The sequence below is a fragment of the Malaclemys terrapin genome, chromosome 13, assembly GCF_027887155.1.
Source record: "Malaclemys terrapin pileata isolate rMalTer1 chromosome 13, rMalTer1.hap1, whole genome shotgun sequence".
Taxonomy (NCBI): domain Eukaryota; kingdom Metazoa; phylum Chordata; order Testudines; family Emydidae; genus Malaclemys; species Malaclemys terrapin.
This window is the reverse complement of record NC_071517.1, coordinates 31,352,624-31,371,796: the sequence shown is the minus strand read 5'-3', so window position 1 is coordinate 31,371,796 and position 19,173 is coordinate 31,352,624. Positions and strand designations below refer to the sequence as shown.

Sequence of the window (19,173 nt, the reverse complement as noted above, 5' to 3'; positions counted from 1 at the left end):
AACCAGACCCAGAACTGATCCCTGTGGAACCTCACTCAATATGTCCTTCCAGCTTGACTGTGAACATCTGATAACTACTCTCTGAATGGCTTTCCAACCAGTTTGCACCCACCTTATAGTAGCTCCATCTAGGTTGTATTTCCCTAGTTTCTTTATGAGAAGGTCATGTGAGACTGTATCAAAAGTCTTACTACAGTCAAGATATACATCAATGGCAGATGGCTTCTGCATCTGTTTAACCAATTCCTCACCTGTGTGGCTTTCTCTGGATCTCCCTTTCCTCAGAGTCCTGGAGATCTTGGACCCATGTCTCTTCCCTGGGAGATCACAACAAGTATGGGAATGGGAAATCCTGTTCCAGGCAAAGAAAACATGTGAGACCAAGATTTTACATTTATTCTAAGACACAGTTGTTTCCAGATGTGCTAGCTGGGTGGGTGTGACATAGCAAGGGTACAATCCAGACTAATGAGCAGCTGTCACCCCTGCCCTGTAACCTTGGGTGCCTTACGATGCCTAGCTGAACTAGCACCCACCAGGGCCATACACAAACAGCCTACCAGCATGCAAACCACACACTCAGTGTGTGAGAGAGAGCATGTGTATGTGTATAACTGCAGCCTAACAGGCACACTTGGGTTACACTGACTCTCACCAGCCTTTGTTATACTTCAGTGTGACCCACACGCACCCCCACTCTTAGATTTCCCCCCAGAAATGTATGGCCTGTACTACCCAGCCCTCTCCTGGACAATACAAATAAAATAAGTCCTTAATTCCTTAAAGGAATAATGACTGCTTATTACTTTAAATAAAGACACTCCAACTTAAACACACTAAATAGGATAAAACAGTAAAACAAGTTTATTAACTACAAAGAGATAGGTTTTAAGTGAATACAAGTAGTGAAGCATAAAAGTGAGAAATGACTACAAGAAAAATAAAGAGAAGATGCTTTCTCACATCTAACAAGATCTGAAGCAAAGTTTCTCACCACATGATTCCAGCAGTGTTACTGACCAACCTTCGGGTCAGGACCCATCCCCATAATCCAACAGCTATTTTCTTTGTTCAGGTGCAAAGGGGGCCTCTTGGGGTGTCTGCCCCTCTTTTTTATAGTCCTGTTCCCCCTTTGAGAAGCATTTCCAGCTGAGAACCAAGAGACAGAGTCTGTGTGGAAGGATTTTCTCTGTTGCTTTTTTCCTCACCTGCTTGCACTCCCTTTGTCTCCCTTCCTGCTCGATGACTCTAGTTATTGCATAAATGCTAATGAAGCAGAGCACACATTCCTTTGTTTAGGACAGACCGGTTTGCCAACTTCTGCTATGGTTTGGAACAGGGGTGGCCAACCTGAGCCTGAGAAGGAGCCAGAATTTACCAATGTACATTGCCAAAGAGCCACAGTAATAAGTCAGCAGCCCCCCACCATCAGCTTCCCCCTCTCCCAGTGCCTCCCACCCACCGGCAGCCCCGTGGTCAGCACCTCCCGCTCCCTCCGCCACCTCCTGATCAGCTGTTTCGTGGCATGCAGGAGGCTCTGGTGGGGGGGGGAGGGGAGGAGCGAGGGCGCAGGAAAGGCTGGAATGGGGGCAGGGCCTGTGGCAGAGCCAGGGGTTGAGCAGTGAGCACCCCCCAGCACATTGGAAAGTTGGCGCCTGTAGTTCCAGCCCCGGAGTCTGACTATACAAGGAGCTCTGGAGCCACAGGTTGGCCACCCCTGGTTTGGAACATGTGTTAACAACATCCTACAGGAAAATCTTAATTTTACATACAATGTTGCCACATATTTTATCAGGACAACACTGACCACCAAATTATGAATTTTCAAGAGATACCTCGAAAGTCATACTTTGTACAAAAAGTATTCCAGTGGGGTGTAGGGTATGAATACAGGAGTGTATTCCATCACGTCTATAAACCAAAGGGATTGGAAACGGTTTCTGGAGACACTTTGAGGAGGACAGATGGTTCCTTGGAGACTTGAGGTTCCCCCCGGCAGGAGATTCAGGGTCCTCCACATACCAAGGGATTTTTTTTTTTTTTTTTTAAATGGAGATATCCTATCTCCTAGAACTGGAAGGGACCTTGAAAGGTCATTGAGTCCAGCCCCCTGCTTTCACTAGCAGGGCCAAATACTGGTTTTGCCCCAGATCCTTAAGTGGCCCCCTCAAGGATTGAACTCACAACCCTGTTATGACCCAGACACAGCACAGGTCTTCAACCTCTTATCCCCTCTCCTAGCCCTGCTGAGATCAGAGCCCTAACCAGTCACAGGCAGGACTGGAAATTACCCCCCCCCCCGCCGCCACCCACCACCACCAAGAGCAGGGAACTTCCCTGGGGAGCTGGGAAATTTCCCAGAGCTTTCAATAAAAACACACACAATTTCTATCGTGAAAGTGTGATGCCCAGAGCTGCTGACTCTGGTGATTTTTATAATGGAGTCTCATGATATTTAGTTGCAGATGGCCCTTAATCAAGTTGGCCACTGTTCCCCTACAGATTTGGCATGTGGAAGTGAGGCTGCCCCTAATAAAGATGGCCACCAACTGCCCTTGTTTCCAGTGTGAATGATGTCAGGCTCTTCTCAAGGAATATGGCTGGGGCTCTGTGGTTAGGAGACTAGACAGGAAATTCAGAGGAAAAGTGGAAATATAGGAAGCTATAGGGACTCTGGGGGGGTCCAGGAACATGTGTGGGGGACAAAGAGAGGTTGAGGGGGATTCAGCCAGCAGGAGGCTGAGCAGGTGCAGGAGAATAGACAGTGCAGGGGCATGTGGGGCAGTAGCTGTGAGAGGTGGGAAATTGTAAAGGGAAAGGCAGGTGAATATAGGGCAGGAGAGAAAAGGAGAGTGTGCGGGAGAAGACTGGCTGGGGTAAAGAGGAAACAGAGTCGTGATTAAGCAGGGGGATGGAGAAGTCAGAAGGGTAAATCCCAGCAGCTGGGGGCCCCACACTTTTCCATGTGCACTGTTGGAGGTGGAGTTTTGTAGATGCAGTGTGATACACACACCAGGCAGCTTCACGCATACATATCTTCCCTACCCCCTGGGCTCAGAAAACAGAAGGCAAATAAAATTGCCACAATTTTTTTTTAATTTGAACTGGAGAAATTACAGTCAACTTCAGAGAACCTGGAAGGGCGCTGAAGGAGAAGAACGTCCAAATGATCTTCTCAGAAATAGTTCCTGGCCCATAAGCCAAGCAAGACAGAAAGCAGAAGATTCTGGAAGTGAAGCACTGGATAGGTAAGTGGCGTAGGGTTTTGGGTTTGTGGAACATTGTACTACCTTCTGTGGGGTGAAGGGGCTGTACAGGTTGAATGGCTGCATCTCAGCAGAAGAATATAGCTGCAAGGGCACAGGCTGGACAGAGTATTCAGAAAGGCAGTAAACTAATACCAACAGAGGAGTGTGAAAAGAGGGAACAAATGAGCACTCAGCAAAAAATTAAGAAGTTGAGAACAAAATTAATCAAGACATCAAGAAACATGAAAAGAAAATTCTTGAATTGCCTACATACCTATGCTAGGGGCCTCGATAAAAAAACGAGAAACTGAAATTACTCATTTATGAGCACAAATTCGATCTAGATGGTGTTACTGTAACTGGTGGGATGATTCACATGAGCAGAGTGTTAAAATCAATGGTTATAATCTATTTAGGAAAGACTGAATAGGCAGAAGCAGAGGGGGCGTGGCACCCTATGTCACAAATGGCATTACCTGTTTCTGAGTCACCAACTTGAATGCTTACAGATCAGTGTACTAACAGATAAAGCACAACATGAGGTACTAGTTGGTGTCTGCTACAGACTACCAAATCACACTTAAAGAACAGGATGAATGGCTCCTCAAGCATCTTTCTATAACTTGTAGGGAAGAAAGCTGTGTGATCATGACAAACTTTAATCTGACTGACATAGCATGCGAACTGTAGCCTACCAGTACTAAAATGTCATTAGAATTTCTCATTTATACACGATAATTTACTCACTCAAAACTGTTGCAACCAACATGCGGGAATTCTAGCTGAGACCTCATCTTGACAGATAAATTCCTCTTCATCCCAGCACTAACAATTAGTGGTTACAAACAGAATAAAGTCCAAACAAGTTATAGTTATCTCTCTCTCTCCTTGGTGCTTTAACAGGGCCAGTTTCACAAAGCTGAAAATGGTTATGAGCCATATCAGCTGGTAACAATAATTTAAACAGAAAAACCATCAGTTACAATGGGAAACTGGTTAGGAACATTTTACTAGATGGCCAAAGAGTCACAATCCCAAAAATCGAGAAAGAAGGCTACACTGGTTAAAAAGGAACAGCCTGGCTTAGCAGGGAAGTGAGAGTATTTTTGAAAACTGAAATATGCACATACATACATACTCACACCACAAATGGGGAAAAGGGGAGGGTGATAGAAATTAATATGTTAGAAGCTAGGAATTGTATATAATTGATAAGGGAAGCAAAAGGACATAGGGAGAACTCTATGATCAGAATAGTTAAGGACAATAAGGAGTTTTTAAAGATTACAAGGAAGAAAAGCAATCCTATCAATGTTATTAGTCCATTGCTATATGAAAATAGCTGTCAATAATAATACAGAAAAGGCAGAAGTGTTCAATAAATATTTTTGTTCCATATTTGGGAAAAAGTTGATGATATATTCATATCATCTGATGATGATGCTAAAATACTGTCCACTCTAACAATAACTTAGAGGAGAATGCTAAACAGCAGATATTAAAGTTAGACATTTTAAAATCAGCACATCAGATTTTTTTTTTTTTTTTTATTAAAGCTTGGAACAGTGGAGAAGTTCCAAGGGACTGGAAGGAAACTAATGTTGTGCCAATGTTTTAAAAGGGTAAATGGGATGACCTGGGAATTATAGGCCTGTCAGGCTGACATCAGTCCTAGGAAAAATAATGTAACAGCTGATGTGGGAATTGATTTCTACAGAATTAGAGGAGGGTAATATAATTAATGTCCATCAACATGGATTTATGAAAAATAGATCTTGTCAAACTTAGGATTTATTTGATGATTACAAGTTTGATTGATCAAGGTAACCATGTTAATGTTGTATACTTGACTTCTGCAAGTCATTCAACAAAAGCCAACTCTTGTAACAACATTTTTATCAATGACTTGGAAGAAAGCAAAATCATTATTAATAAAGTTTGCAGAAGACACAAAGACTGGAAGAGTGGTAAATAATAAAGAGGACTGGTCATTCTACAGAGTTTTGGATCACTTGGTAAACTGAATGTCAGCCAACAAGATGCGTTTCTCTACACCCCATATAAACTCCCACATCTAGGAACAAAGCAGGCAGTATTTGTAAAATGGGATACTCTTTCAGAGTCACTGCTTCCCAGGATAAAGCTCTGAGGCTCAAGGTAGATAATCAACTGAACGTGAGTTCCCAGTGTGACGCTGTACCTGAAGCATCACATTAGCCCTTTTAATGTATAAACAGGGGAAACTTGAGTAGGAATGGATAGGTTATATTATCTCTCTGTGTGTTACTGGTGCAACTGCTACTTGACTACTATGTCCCGTTCTAGTATCCACAATTCAAGAATGATGCTGTACAATTGGAAAGGGCTCAAGGAACCACAAGAATGATTAAAGGACTGGAAAACCTGCCTTATAGTGATAGACGCAAGGAGCTCAAGCCATTTAGCTTATCAAACAAATGATTAAGTGGTGACGTGATCCCCATCTACAAGTACTCATACGGGGAACAGAAGTTTGATAATGGGCTCTTCAATCTAGCAGACAAAAGTACAACAAGATACAGTGGCTGGAAGCTGAAGCAATAGAAATTCAGACTAAAATTAGGTGCAAACTTTCTACCAGAGAGAGAGTAATTAAACATTGGGAAAAACTTATCAAGGGTTGCAGTGGATTCTCCATCACTGGAAATTTTAAAGTCAAGATTGGATGTATTTTTAAAAGAGACACTCTATTTCAATCAGAAATTAATACCGGAAAGTCCTATGCCCTGTGTTATTCAGAAGGTCTGACTAGATGATCACAATGGTCCATTATGGGCTCAGAACTTCTGAATCTATGCCTGACTCATAACTTTCTGGAATGACTCTTGGCTTCGGAGTTCTGCAGGTTGGTAGTAGGTCTTTGATAGCTGCCTGTTCAGGGGTTTCTTTCCTCATAGTGGGCAATTTCTAACTCTTCCTGCTGGGCCTTTCCCACATCTTCTAGCTTCACGTTAAAGAGAATGTAGTGTCCATATAAATAGTTGGTTATCCCTTGTCATGTTCTAGTTTTAGAAAGCTCCAAAAACGTCAGAACAGCAGTGAATGTAGTTAGGCTTTGGATATCTGCACTAGTTAAATAAGTAAGGTTATTTGGAACTCAACTGTGCCTGGGGTTTCTACAAGTTTCTTTGTGTTGTGTAAAGAGCAAAAGACATAACAATTGGTTATGCGGATGGGACTGGAACTCCAGGGATAGAGTGGAAAAGGAAATGACTCCAGAGACCCAGTGGAAGTGAAACGAAATTGTCATTAAACTACTCATTTACTGGGGAGATGGGGGGGGAGGGTAAATATGTCTGGATGTTTGGAAAAAATGGACGTGTTTGTTAGCTCAATAGAGGACTCCCATCTATCAAGGAACTAGAACAGTATCTAAACACTAACTACCTGAGGAGAAAAAGTTGATGGTTTTATTAAGTGTAATGGAGGGGCACACAGAGTCCCTGGCATGAGAGGGAAATCAGGGACACTGGTAGGGATCCCCACACACACACACACTTACTCCCTGACAATCACTTACCTGTGCCTGTTACACTGCAGCCATTTCCCTTCACTATCCCCAGGGAGAGTGGGAAAATGTGGAGTGAAACCTGGATGTTATTTTCCAGCCTGTCGGTGAAAAGGGCAGAGGAAAGGTTTCAGACGGGGACTTTAGACAATTTCACACACTGGTTCAGCACCCTCCCCTTCCCTACAAACAGACGTTCTGCATTCTGTCACACTGCGAAAACGCTGGGGCATTTTTCTCAACCGACCAACACATACTCCTCTACCCCGATATAACGCTGTGCTTAGGAGCCAAAAAACTCTTACCACGTTATAGGTAAAACCACGTTTTATCAAACTTGCTTTGATCCACTGGAGTGTGCAGCCCAGCCCAGCCCCCCCCAGAACACTGCTTTACCGTGTTATATCCGAATTCGTGTTACATTGGGTCACGTTATATTGGAGTAGAGGTATATATTTAAATCCTCCCAGAACCAAATACTAGAAAAGAACAAAATCAAAGCAGCTGCACTGGGGCTCCCCCTGACATTGTCACCCAGGGCAGTAGCAGGGACTACGCAGAAGTAGGAACTGACTTTTCCTGCCTCGGGTCCTTGTCTTGTGCAATGAGAAGTGAATCTAAAGTCAACAGACCTGGGCAGGTTTAGGCACTTCTCTCTCCCACTTGCTTCTCCTTTCCCATACTTTTCCTCTCCCCCTTTCATTCTCCTTCCCCCCTCTGGACAGGAGATCTGGTTCCTATTTTGTTGCGGCCATGTCTACTCTGTAGAGTTAAGAACGCATAGCCCTTTAGGGTAGACCCAACAGGAATATTTCTTCCGGTGCAGGAACACCACTTCTCTTGACAGCCGGGCCAACAGAAACACTTTGTCGGCATTGCTGTGTCTACCTGGGGGGTTTTCTCGGCATGGCTATGTTGGTCCGGGGAGGGGAAGAAACCACACCGCTTTGTCACTGTAAGCTGGCTCGGCTCCTGCAGGAGCTCAGGGGGGCAGAGCCCAGGGGAGGGTCAAGGAGGGCAGCAGCTCTGGGATTCGCAGACGAGAAGGGGCCGTTGGTGCAGAGTCACTTTCCTGCCCGGCCCCAGCCCTTTCCCCCGGGTCTCTCCCCTCACCTGCAGGCTCCGGCTCAGGAGCTGGTGTCGGCAGAGCCCGGGGCTGCCCCAGGGGCTGGTTCCAGCCCCCGGAGAAAGTCCCCCCCGGCTGGGCACAGAGGAGCCCTAGGGAAGGGCTCTCCCCGCACACACCCCGCTGGGGAGCAGCAGCGGCTCAGCCCGGGCTCCCGGCTCACAATGGAGCTATAGAGGCGGCAGCAGCGTCTGACCCAGGAAGCTCAAATTGCAAATATCCCGGATTCCTTGGCAGACCGAGTTAAAGGGCCCGCGCAGCCTGCCCGTCCCCAGCCTCCGCCGCACCCAGAGCCCTCTGGTGGCAGGAGCTAATGAATCCCGCTCCCCTCCTACGCTCTGCCCTGGGGTTGAACACGTGGCCTAGGAGCAAGGCGGCTTTAGGCTGATTCCCCGGAATCAGCCCCGCGCCTAAGAGGGCTCGCGCACAGTGGCCTTTTTAAGTTTTACTCATCCGTTCCCCTGCTGCCCGCCAGGGCTGTGTCTCTTTCATTGGGGGATTCTATCGAGCGATGGCTTTCTGCTCCCCAGGACATCTCCCCAGGCTCCTGATTCCCACTCAGACTGCAGCACCACTAGGAGAAGGGAGACAACACTCCCTCACCAGCCGCCTTGCAAAGGGCACCCAGACTGCCAGGCACACCTTCAGCAGGAGCTGGGGGACAGATGGTAAATGATTTGAAAAAAAAAAAAAAAAAAACACAAAAACAGTATGGCACAAAACAAATGGATTAAAAACTGGCTAGCTGACAGGTCTCACAACAATTGTACAATGAGGAATCATCACTGAGGGGGTATGTTTCTGGTGGGATCCTGCAAAGATCCATTCTTGGCCCTACCCTACTTCACATGATTTTCATCAGTGAGCTGGAAGAAAACCAAAAAGTATCACCCATAAAGTTTGCAAATTGCAAAGGGGGGTGGTAAATCTCAAAGAGGACAGGTTGCTGACAGAGAGCCTCTGAGTGGCTTGGTGAGCTGGGTGCAAGCAAACAATTTATGTTTTAATATGGCCAAATGCAGAGTTGTGAATCTAGAGCCAAATAATGTAGGACACACTTGCAGGATGGGGCACTGTCTCGTGGGACGCAGGGACTCGCTGAAAAAAGACTTGTGGGGCATGGTGGATAATCAGCTGAACATGAGCTCCCAGGGCAATGCCATGGCCTAAAGGGCTAATGCAGTCCTTGGATGTATAAACAGGGGAATATCCAGTAGGAGTGGGGAGGTTGTTACCTCTGTATTTGGCAGTGGTCCAATCGCTGCAGGACTATTGCATTGATAAACTGGAGAGAAGAGCCGTGAGAATGATTAAAGGACTGGAAAACAAGCTGTACAGTGACAGAGTGAGCTCCTGGGGTCTATTTTTGCTTTGCAAAGGGAAGGTTAAGGTGTGTCTTGCTCACAGTCTATAGGTACCTACGTGGAGAACAGAAATGTGATACAGGGCGGCTCTTCATGTTGCCAGACAAAGGTGTAACAAGATCTAATGGCTGGAAGGTGAAACCAAATGCAGACAAGTAACAAGGTGCAATTGTTTAAAGTGAGGAGTTATTAGCCAAGGAGGAAATTTACTAATTTTTAAATCAAGATTGGATGTTTTTGAAACTATACGCTCTAGTTCAAGCAGGAATTCATGCAAGGAAGTTCTATGGCCTGTTATAGGTGGGACTAGGTAATCACAATTGTCCCTCCTGGCCATGTAATCAATGAATCTATGTAAAGCTTCCCCACAGAGACCAGGCCAATAACTATTTGGAAATCAGTTGAGAGTAGGATTGCCAGGTGTCCGGTTTTCAAAGGGAATCTGCTGCGTCCAGTCAGCACATCTGACCAGACACTAAAACTCTGGTTTGGCTGCAGTAACTGGCCTCTGCCATTTGGGGACAGGAAAAACAGCAGCTGTGGCTGAAGCCACATGGAGGAGCTGCTCTCTGCTCAGCTGCTGATGCCTGACAGAGAGCAGTGGCTGGCTTCCAGACTGGGCTGCAAGAGGTAGATGCCACCACCCGGGGGAAAATCCTATCCACCATCCCCCTTCTGTCCCGCCGTGCCCTGACTGCTCCGTCCTTTGCTCCTCGCTATGGGGACTCGCCCCTCCCCACCCCGGTCCCTTGTTCCAGGGACCCACCCCTAAGTGTCCCAGGTCATTGCTTTGGGGACCAACCCTCTCCCCCCCCCAACTCTGCTGTCCCCCGATTGGGCAGATGGGCAGGCTCCACATCAGCTCCTCCCAGCCTGACTCTGCAGGCAGCAAGTGAGTCCTGGGAGAGGGGAGAATGAGTAGGGCCGGCTCCAGGCACCAGCTAAGGAAGCAGGTGCCTGGGGCGGCCAATACAAAGGGTTGTCACTCCAGTATTGGGGCAACACGTCCGGGTCTTCAGCCACAATTCGGCGGCGGGTCCCTCAGTCCCTCTCTTCCTCTTTGAGCTGCCGCAGAAGTGCCACTGAAGAGAAAGAGAGGGAGCGAAGGACTTACCGCCGAAGAATAGAGCGGCGCAACTGAGCTGCCACCGAAATGCTGCCGATCAGCCCTGGGAATGAGTGGGGGGAGGGAGAGTGAGCGACAGAGGGTAGGGGGAGAGGGGAGAGACCTCGGGGGAAGGAGCAGGGCAGGGCAAGGATGTTCGGTTTTCAGCAATTAGAAAATTGGCTACCGTAATGGTAACGCTGAGGGTGGGGGCCGGGAGCAGAAGAGGAAAGCTGAGTCTAAATGCACCGTGTGTTGCTATTTCTTCCTCTCTCTTCTAACCCTTCTTCGCTACCAATCATTCCTTTCCTTCTAGTTTCCTCCTTTTGTTACTTTCACTCCATTTTCACCCCCTTCACACAGCCACATTCTCTGTCTCTCACATGCAGTCTCGGAGGAGGAGGATCTCTCAGCTGGCCCTGGGCCTCCTCTCTGCCCATTGGGTCTCTCAGACCCACCCCATCCCCATTGGGGCTCTGATCCACCCTCTCTGAGCTTACAGTCCTGTCCTGGGACTCTAAGGATCACCATACCCCTGGCAGAGCTCTGGGAGACAGACTTCACACACACACACAAATTATTAGGAATTTATTTGTACAAAGAGAAACAGATTCATGTAAACATTTCAATGAGACATAAAAGATTCTCCCCAAGCCTGAATTTCATGAAACATGAGTCCCTGAACCACCCCACCATCCGGAAACAAGAAAATCCCTCTGTTAGAACTATAAAGGGAAGGGGAACAGCTGTCCTGTGTACAGTACTATAAAATCCCTCCTAGCCAGAGACTCCAAAATCCTTTTCCCTGTAAAGGGTTAAGAAGCTCAGGTAACCTGGCTGGCATCTGACCTAAAGGACCAATAAGGGGACAAGATACTTTCAAATCTTGGGGGGGGAAGGCTTTTGTTTGTGTTCTTTGTTTGGGAGTGTGTTCGTTCTCGGGACTGAGAGGGACCAGACATCAATCCAGGTTCTCCACATCTTTCTAAACAAGTCTCTCCTATTTCAGACTTGTAAGTAAATAGCCAGGCAAGGCGTGTTAGTTTTCCTTTGTTTGTCTCAACTTGTAAATGTACCTTTTACTAGAGTGTTTATCTTTGTTTGCTGTACTTTGAACCTGAGACTAGAGGGGAGTCCTCTGAGCTCTTTAAGTTTGATTACGCTGTAAGGTTAATTTCCATACTGATTTTACAGAGATGATTTTTACTTTTTTTCTTTAATTAAAAGCCTTCTTTTTAAGAACCTGTTTGATTTTTCCTTGTTTTTAAGATCCAAGGGGTTTGGATCTTGATTCACCAGGAGTTGGTGGGAGGAAGGAGGGGGGATGGTTAATTTCTCCTTGTTTTAAGATCCAAGGGGTTTGGATCTGTACTCTCCAGGGAATTGGTGAAGGTTTTTCAAGGCTTCCCAGGGAGGGAAAAATTGAAATGGTGGCAGCGGAACCAGAGCTAAGCTGGTAGTTAAGCTTAGAAGTTTTCATGCAGGTCCCTACATTTGTACCCTAAAGTTCAAAGTGGGGATCCAGCCTTGACACCCTCCCAGGGCAATTATTTCCTGAATAATCCTGGTGTGTCACAATCTCAGATGAGTCCCTGCCTGAAGAAAGGGATAAGGGATTCCAGCTACCGTCCTTCCCTTCCCTTCCCTTCCCTTCCAGTAATACACTCCCCATGACAGAAAGAGCTGGGAAGGGACAGGAGAACATCAAATACTAATAATCATGGATTACATCAAAAATGTAATGCCCATTTTGCTTCAGTACTCATTTATGTGACCAGATACTTAACATAATTAACATTAACAGCAAGCGAGGAATGCAAGCCAAAATAGGGAAAGAACAGGTTAAAGAATAGGTAGATAATAGTATTCAAATGGGGATGTCCTGATGAAATTTACTCTAAGGTACTTAAGGAACTAGATGAACCAGTCTCTGAATCATTAGCGAGCATCTTTGAGAACTCCTGGTGGGTGAGTGATGTCCCAGAACGCCAGAGTAAAGCAAACATTGTAGCTATCATTAAAAAGGGAAACAAAGAACTGGGGGAACTATAAACCAGTTAAACTAACTTCAATAACCGGAAAGATACTGGAACAAATTATTAAACAATCAGTTTGTAAGTACCCACTAGATAATAGGATAAGAAATAGCCAACATGGATTTGTCAACAATTTCAAAAAGGCTTTGACAAGGTCCCTCACGAAAGGCTCTTAAGCAAAGAAAGCTGTCATGGGATAAGAGGGAAGATCCTCTCATGGATCAGTAACTGGTTAAAAAAATAGGAAACACAGGGTAGAAATAAATGGTCAGTTTTCAGAATGGAGAGAGATAAGTAGTGGTGTCTCCCAGGGGTCTGTACTGGGACCAGAACTGTTTAACGTATTCATAAATACTCTGAAAAAAGGGGTAAACAGTGAGGTGGCAAAATTTGCAGATCATAAAAAATTACTCAAGATAATTAAGTCCAAAGCAGACTGCAAAGAGTAACAAAGGGATCTCACAAAACTGGGTGACTGGGCAACAAAATGGCAGATGAAATTCAATGTGGATAAATGCAAAATAATGCACATTGGAAAAAATAACCCCAACTATACATATAAAATTATGGGAGTCTAAATTAGCTCTTTCCACTCAAAAACGAGATCTTGGAGTCATTATGGATAGTTCTCTGAAAACATCCACTCAATGTGCAGCGGCAGTCAAAAAAGCAAACAGAATGTTGGGAATCATTAGGAAAAGGATAGATAAGACAAAAAAATATCATATTGCCGCTATATAAATCCATGGTACACCCACATCTTGAATACTGTGTGCAAATCTGGTCACTCCATCTCACAAAAGATATATTGGAATTGGAAAAGGTACAAAAAAGAGCAAACAAAAATTATTAGAGGTATGGAACGGCTTCTGTGTGAGGAGAAATTAATAAAACTGGATTTTTCAGCTTGGAAAATAGATGACTAAGGGGGTATATGATAGAGGTCTATAAAATCATGACTGGTGTGGTGAATGTAAATAAGGAAGTGTTATTAACTCATTCTCCTAACACAAGAACTAGGGGTCACCAAATGAAATTAATAGTTAGCCGGTTTAGAACAAACAAATAGACCTATTTCTTCACACAACTCACTGTCAGCCTTTGGAACTCTTTGCCAGAGGATGTTGTAAAGGCCAAGACTATAACAAGGTTCAAAAAACAGCTAGATAAGTTAATGATGGATGGGTCCATCAATAGCTATTAGCCAGGATGTGCAGGGTTGCAAAACCATGCTCTGAAGCATCCCTAGCCTCTGTTGCCAGAAGCTGGGAATAAGCAACAGGGGATGAATCACTTGATGATTACCTGTTGTGTCCATTTCCTCTGAAGCATCTGGCACTGGCCACTGTCGGAAGACAGGATACTTGGCTAGATGGACCATTGATCTGACTCAGTATGGCTGTTCTTATGTTCTTAAATCATACCAAATCAATCTAATTTCCTCTTTGACAAGGTTACTGGTCTAGTGGCTAGGGGAAAAGCAATAGATGTGATACATCTTGTACTCCTGACAGAATTCTGCGCACCTGCATAGCTGCAGAATTCTTGTGGTTTGCAGTTTTCTGTGCTCCCTGCTCAGAAAAATGCAGAAGAAATGTGGGGGACATGCACCTCTTCCCTGGCAGCACAGGTGGTGCATCTGTTCCAGCACACTTTGAGTAGCCATCAGAGATGCAAATCACTGCGGGGGAGGAGAGCTGGGCCTGCATGCCTGCAGGGGGACATTAATTACCGTCAAGGGGCAGGGCTGGGCATGCATGAGCAAACAAACGAGAGAGACTCTGTCCCTCTTGCTTTCTCCTGCAGAGCACCGGGTGTGGAGGGGTAGGGCTTTTTGTTAGGTATAACGCAGGCTCTATCCCCTAAGGCAGAAATGTAGCAGCCTGCCTGCCTATGTTCCTTCATTGCAATGAAGCAGCTATTTTGCCAGGTTTGGAAATGTAATCAGCCAGTGCTATCCCTTAAATTGCCTGGAGGCTCATTTTATAGAAGATAACAGGGATTGGATTGAAACAAAATTCAGTCAGGTTTTATTTGAGGGGGGATAAGGTGTGGAAGAATAAGAGTGTTCTGTGCAAAACTGTTTCAACATTTGAAATAAAACACTCATTTTCTGAGGCAGAAATGTAGCAGCCTGCCTGCATAGTAATGTGGTTAATATTCCTATTCTTAGTTAACTGTTCCCATTCTCAGTCAATTACCTCAGGAGCATAAAACCTATAAAAGTTTTAAGGCTCCTTTACATTGCCAGAGTGATGTAAAGGAGCCTTATTATAAATAACAGTAAGGAAATCCTCAGCTAGGAAGATCTATGTGCTGTCTCACTTTTTTTCTGTGCCAAAGTGGCACCCTGGTGGTTAGATTATAGCTCAGGATTTATTTTACTTACCCATTTAAAAAAAAAAAAAAAAAAAAACAACAACTTTGAGGATAAATAAAACATTTATCAAGCAGTTAATAAAATGTCAGGACAATCAGAACCAAGCACTTCCCAAAGTACCCAGCCAGGTCCAGATGAAGTTATCAAATGGCAAAGGGATATTCTTTCTTTTGCACAACATGAACAGCCTTCACATCATGTATCAAAACGGCTACACCAGCTTCTCGTGCTTGAGAATATCCCTACAAAACACGTGTGGATGGGGACAAATTATTTTGCACATCCTGCAATGTTGTTCTCAATCGTGACTGACTGTCTGTAATTGTGGATCTTTTTGCATTAAAAAACCCCACATTTTGACAAATAAAATATGCAGAATTTTAAAATATTGTGTGCAGAATTTTTTTATTTTTTTTTTTGGCACAGAATTCCCCCTGGAATAATCTTGATTTTAGTAAGGCTTATGACACAGTCCCACCTGACATTCTCATAAGCAAGCTAGGAAAATGTGGTCTAGATGAAATGACTATAATGTGGGTGCAAAACTCTTTGAAAGGCTATACTGAGAGAGTAGTTATCAATGGTTCATACTCAAATATGAGGAACATGGGAGGGATTTCTAGCACTTTCGAGGACAGGATTAGATTTCAAAATGACCTTGACAAATTGGAGAATTGGTCTGAAATAAAGACAGTAAAAAGATAAATGCACTTGGGAAGGAAAAAGTCAACTGCTTTATAATAAGGCAGAGCTCCTGAAACTGTGGGGTGCGGAGGAACATTTGGGGGGGATGCAGCGGGGTCTGAGCCAGCCCCCTTGGGGTGGAGGGAGTGCCACCCAGCCCCGCTTCGCTCCCAGCTCTGCTCTAGCACTGTCCCCAGCCGTGGTCCTGCACCACGCCCAGCCTCAGCCCACCACCATGGCCCAATCGCGGCTCCACACCCGACCCCAGTCCCAGCTGCGTCCCCACACTAGGCTCCCTTAATCCTGTCCATGCTCCCTTCCTCCCCCTGGGAGCTGCAGCCCCACTCCCGAACCCAGCTCCCGTAGGGCCAGGGGGGCACAAACAGGGGTAAGGAAGGCCACTACTCTGAAGAGTTTGGGGACCACTGCTATTAGCATAGTTAAGCTCTGGAATAGACTATCAAGGGATGCTATGGAATTCCCATCATTGGAGGTTTTTAAGACAAACACCTGTCAGGGATAGTATAGGATTACTTGGTCCTGCCTTGGCACAGGAAACTGGACTAGAGGACCTTACAAGGTTCCTTCCAACCCTGCATTTCTGTGATTCTATAATCCTGTGAACACAGTACACAGTAATAACAATAATAGTGAAACTCAGCCTCTCCTGTACTCGCATTCTCCTGAACCACTTCATACACAGTAATTAGTGGCCCCTCACAACTCTCCAGGGCGTTGGTCAAATATTATCACCATTGTAGGGAGAAATGGACACAGAGAGAGCAGGGGAAGTAACCAGCATTAGCTCACACCCAGGAATCTTAACTCATTTCCCCCACCCTCCCCTCCAACTGCTACACCACACTCCCAAAAAGGCATCCCCTAGAGTTCCCACCTCTCTGGGCAATCTTCATGTATTCCCCAATCTCCAGCCACCCCCACCATCCATGACTTCAGAGATGTCCAATACACTAAGCAGTGCTCTGGCATCTTGTTAGTTCAGATCAGCAGCTCTTCCTGCCTTGTAACTACAGCCCCAGAGGGCCCCTTGCTGCTTCCCTGAATAACATTCCTCTGTCCCTATCCCAAGATGCCCTAGGAGCTACAGAGACAACTCAGGCAAGAACTGCAACAGGGCATTTTTACCTGTCCTCTAAATTGGAAAATGTGTGTGTAACCCACAGAAATGTCTCTCTACCAATCCCAATCGCCTGCTCACCCCAGACCCTGAAATCACCCAGCTCCCAGGTATCCAGCGTTCCATCCTCTTCTACCCCCGTCAACTATCCCCCACTGAAACCCAAACCCTTCATCCACTTGCTGCCCCTGCAAAGACCATCAATGAAACACATTTACACTTTGCTTCAGGAGAGCGCAGACCCATTGTCCATAGTGAGAGCTCCTGCCATCTGCTAGCCTGTATGGAGTTTCTGATGGGACATTAGAGAGACCTTCACCTTGTAGCTTTTCCCACAGACAGAACATTTATAGTTTCTCTTTGTTGTGTGAGCTCTCTGATGTGAAATAAGTTCTAACCTCTGCTTGAAGCTTTTTTGACAGACAGAACATTTATATGGTGTCTTCCTAGTGTGGGTTTTCTGATGTCTAATGAGGTCAGAGCTCCTAGTGAAGTTTTTCCCACACTCGAGGCAGTTAAAGGATGTCTCTGGCCTGTGCATTTTCTGGTGCGAAATAACGTGAGCCTTCCGACTGAACCCCTTCCCACACTCAGGGCAGTAATAGGGTTTTTCTCCCGTGTGGCTTCTCTGATGATTCATAAGGTCTGAGCTCTGCTTGAAGCTTTTCCCACACTCAAGGCATTTATAGGGTCTCTCTCCAGTATGGATCCTCTGATGTCTAATAACAGCTGAGCTGTCACTAAAGTTTTTTCCACAGTCAGGGCACCTATAGGGTATCTTTCCAGTGTGCATTCTCTGATGTCTAATGAGATGCGAGTGCCGAGTGAAACTTTTCCCACACTCAAGGCAGTTATAGGGTCTCTCCCCCGTGTGGATTCTCTGATGCTTAATTAGGTTTGAGCCTTGATTGAAACTTTTCCCACATTCAAGGCAGTTATAAGGTCTCTCTCCTGTGTGGATTTTCTGGTGTGAAATAAGGGTTGAGCTCCGCTTGAAGCTTTTCCCGCAGTCGGGGCATTTATAGGGTTTCTCTTCTGTGTGCACTCTCTGATGCACAACAAGGGTGGAGCTCCGAGGGAAGGATTTCCCACACTCTGGGCAGTTATAGGGTCTCTCTCCTGTGTGGACTCTCCGATGAACAATCAGGGATGAGTCATTACTGAAGATTTTTTCGCAATCAGCACATTCATACAGTTTCCCTTTAGTGCAGATTCCTGGCTGGATCATGTTTTCAGGAAGGTCCTTCAAACCAACCCCCTGGTCAGTGGATTCACCCTGTTGTCTCTCCCCTGAGGAGGTTCCCTGCTGCACCTCTGGCCTGTGCTGATTTTTGCAGGCTTCTCCCTGCTCAGGACTCCAGGACACATCCCCTTCAGATCTTCCCGATAGTGTTCTCTGTGCTTCCATTTGACCAGGACCTCCCTGCTGAGGATGCTCATCCTTGTTCTCACTCACCATCCCATCACCTGATGTGACAGAGACAATCCAGACAGGAGTCAGTCCCTGCACTGGAAGAAGAGCGCAATGAAGCAGAGAAACTGCCAGCTGCCTTAGCAAGGGTTAAAGAAAGTGTTTGGGTTAAGCTAGCCCCATCCTGCCATACCTGCAAACAATGCCAGGACTGGAGGGAGGATAAAAGAAGGGACCCTGGTTCTGCTCAGGGCTGAAGGGATGGAGCAGTGACCTGCCAGCCAAGGCAGCCACCTGGAAGCCAGAACTTGCTCCTCAACCAAGGGGAGACTGCGAATGAACCCTCAGCACCAGAGGTATCAGACTGAGCAGACCCCAGAGACATTGTGGGGCTCGTCCTCACCTTGCCTGAAGGGACCTGGGATCACACCAAGGCATTTCCCTAGACCCAAGAGGGAACCTATGGACAGCAAACCATTGGCAGATTGTACTAGAGGGGCCATGCCCCAAACTGAATGGACTTGTAGGAAGTAGTCCAGGGCAGTGGGTTCTGACTCACTCCCAGGAGGGACACCAACCCCACCCTGTTCAGGGGTTGAGATACACAGGGCTATGGGCTGGGACCCTGTGGAGAGGGAGGGCCTGGGTGCCCCTTACCACTCCCCTGGCCTTAAAGACAAAGTACACAGCCCAGTAGGGGACAGAGAGAGCCTGGCGATCTTACCACTAGGCTGCCTGACCACCCGAGCCCCTGGTACAAATGGGAATCTCAGAAAGTGGAACAGGAAAGGGGGGAACAAATTAAAATATCTGTTGGGATAATTGAAAACTCAATCTAAATCCTTCCCAAAACATTTTAGGGGGGAAAGGGGGGAGACCTATTCTGCTCCCACATCCCATCCGAACATTCAAAGGCAGGGAGCTGCTCCCTGGGGTCAGTGAGGGTGGGTGGGAAGTCACGAGCGACATCTGCCATGTGTATACACTACCCGCTGGGGACAATCCTGACCTGGGGACAGAGACCTGGAGATGCTCACAGGCCTTTGTGAGAATCTCAGCTGTTTACATAAAACTGTAGGACTGGAAGGGACCTCGAGAGGTCTTCTAGTCCAGTCCCCTGCACTCGAGGCAGGA

The 19,173-nt window shown here is 46.1% G+C and overlaps 1 protein-coding gene across 6 annotated transcripts in view; it reads right to left on the bottom strand.

Moving 5' to 3' along the window:
* The window catches only part of LOC128848303 (zinc finger protein 239-like), a 51,120-nt gene that overhangs the window by 23,391 nt on the left and 8,556 nt on the right, over nt 1–19,173 (bottom strand). Inside the window, exons 1-2 of one of the 6 annotated variants that reach the window (XR_008447002.1) lie at nt 7,909–8,089; nt 6,808–6,896 (exon numbers count right to left, since the gene is read on the bottom strand). Coding sequence is in view for 2 of the 6 variants with exons in the window: in XM_054048220.1 (XP_053904195.1) it covers nt 17,189–18,087 (899 nt within the window). In the remaining 4 variants the exon portion in view is untranslated. Of the gene's footprint in view, nt 1–6,807; nt 6,897–7,427; nt 7,631–7,908; nt 8,090–10,965; nt 15,049–17,188; nt 18,096–19,173 lie in introns of those variants that run through there. The other 5 variants (XM_054048218.1, XM_054048216.1, XM_054048220.1 and 2 more) reach the window with 5 other exon arrangements.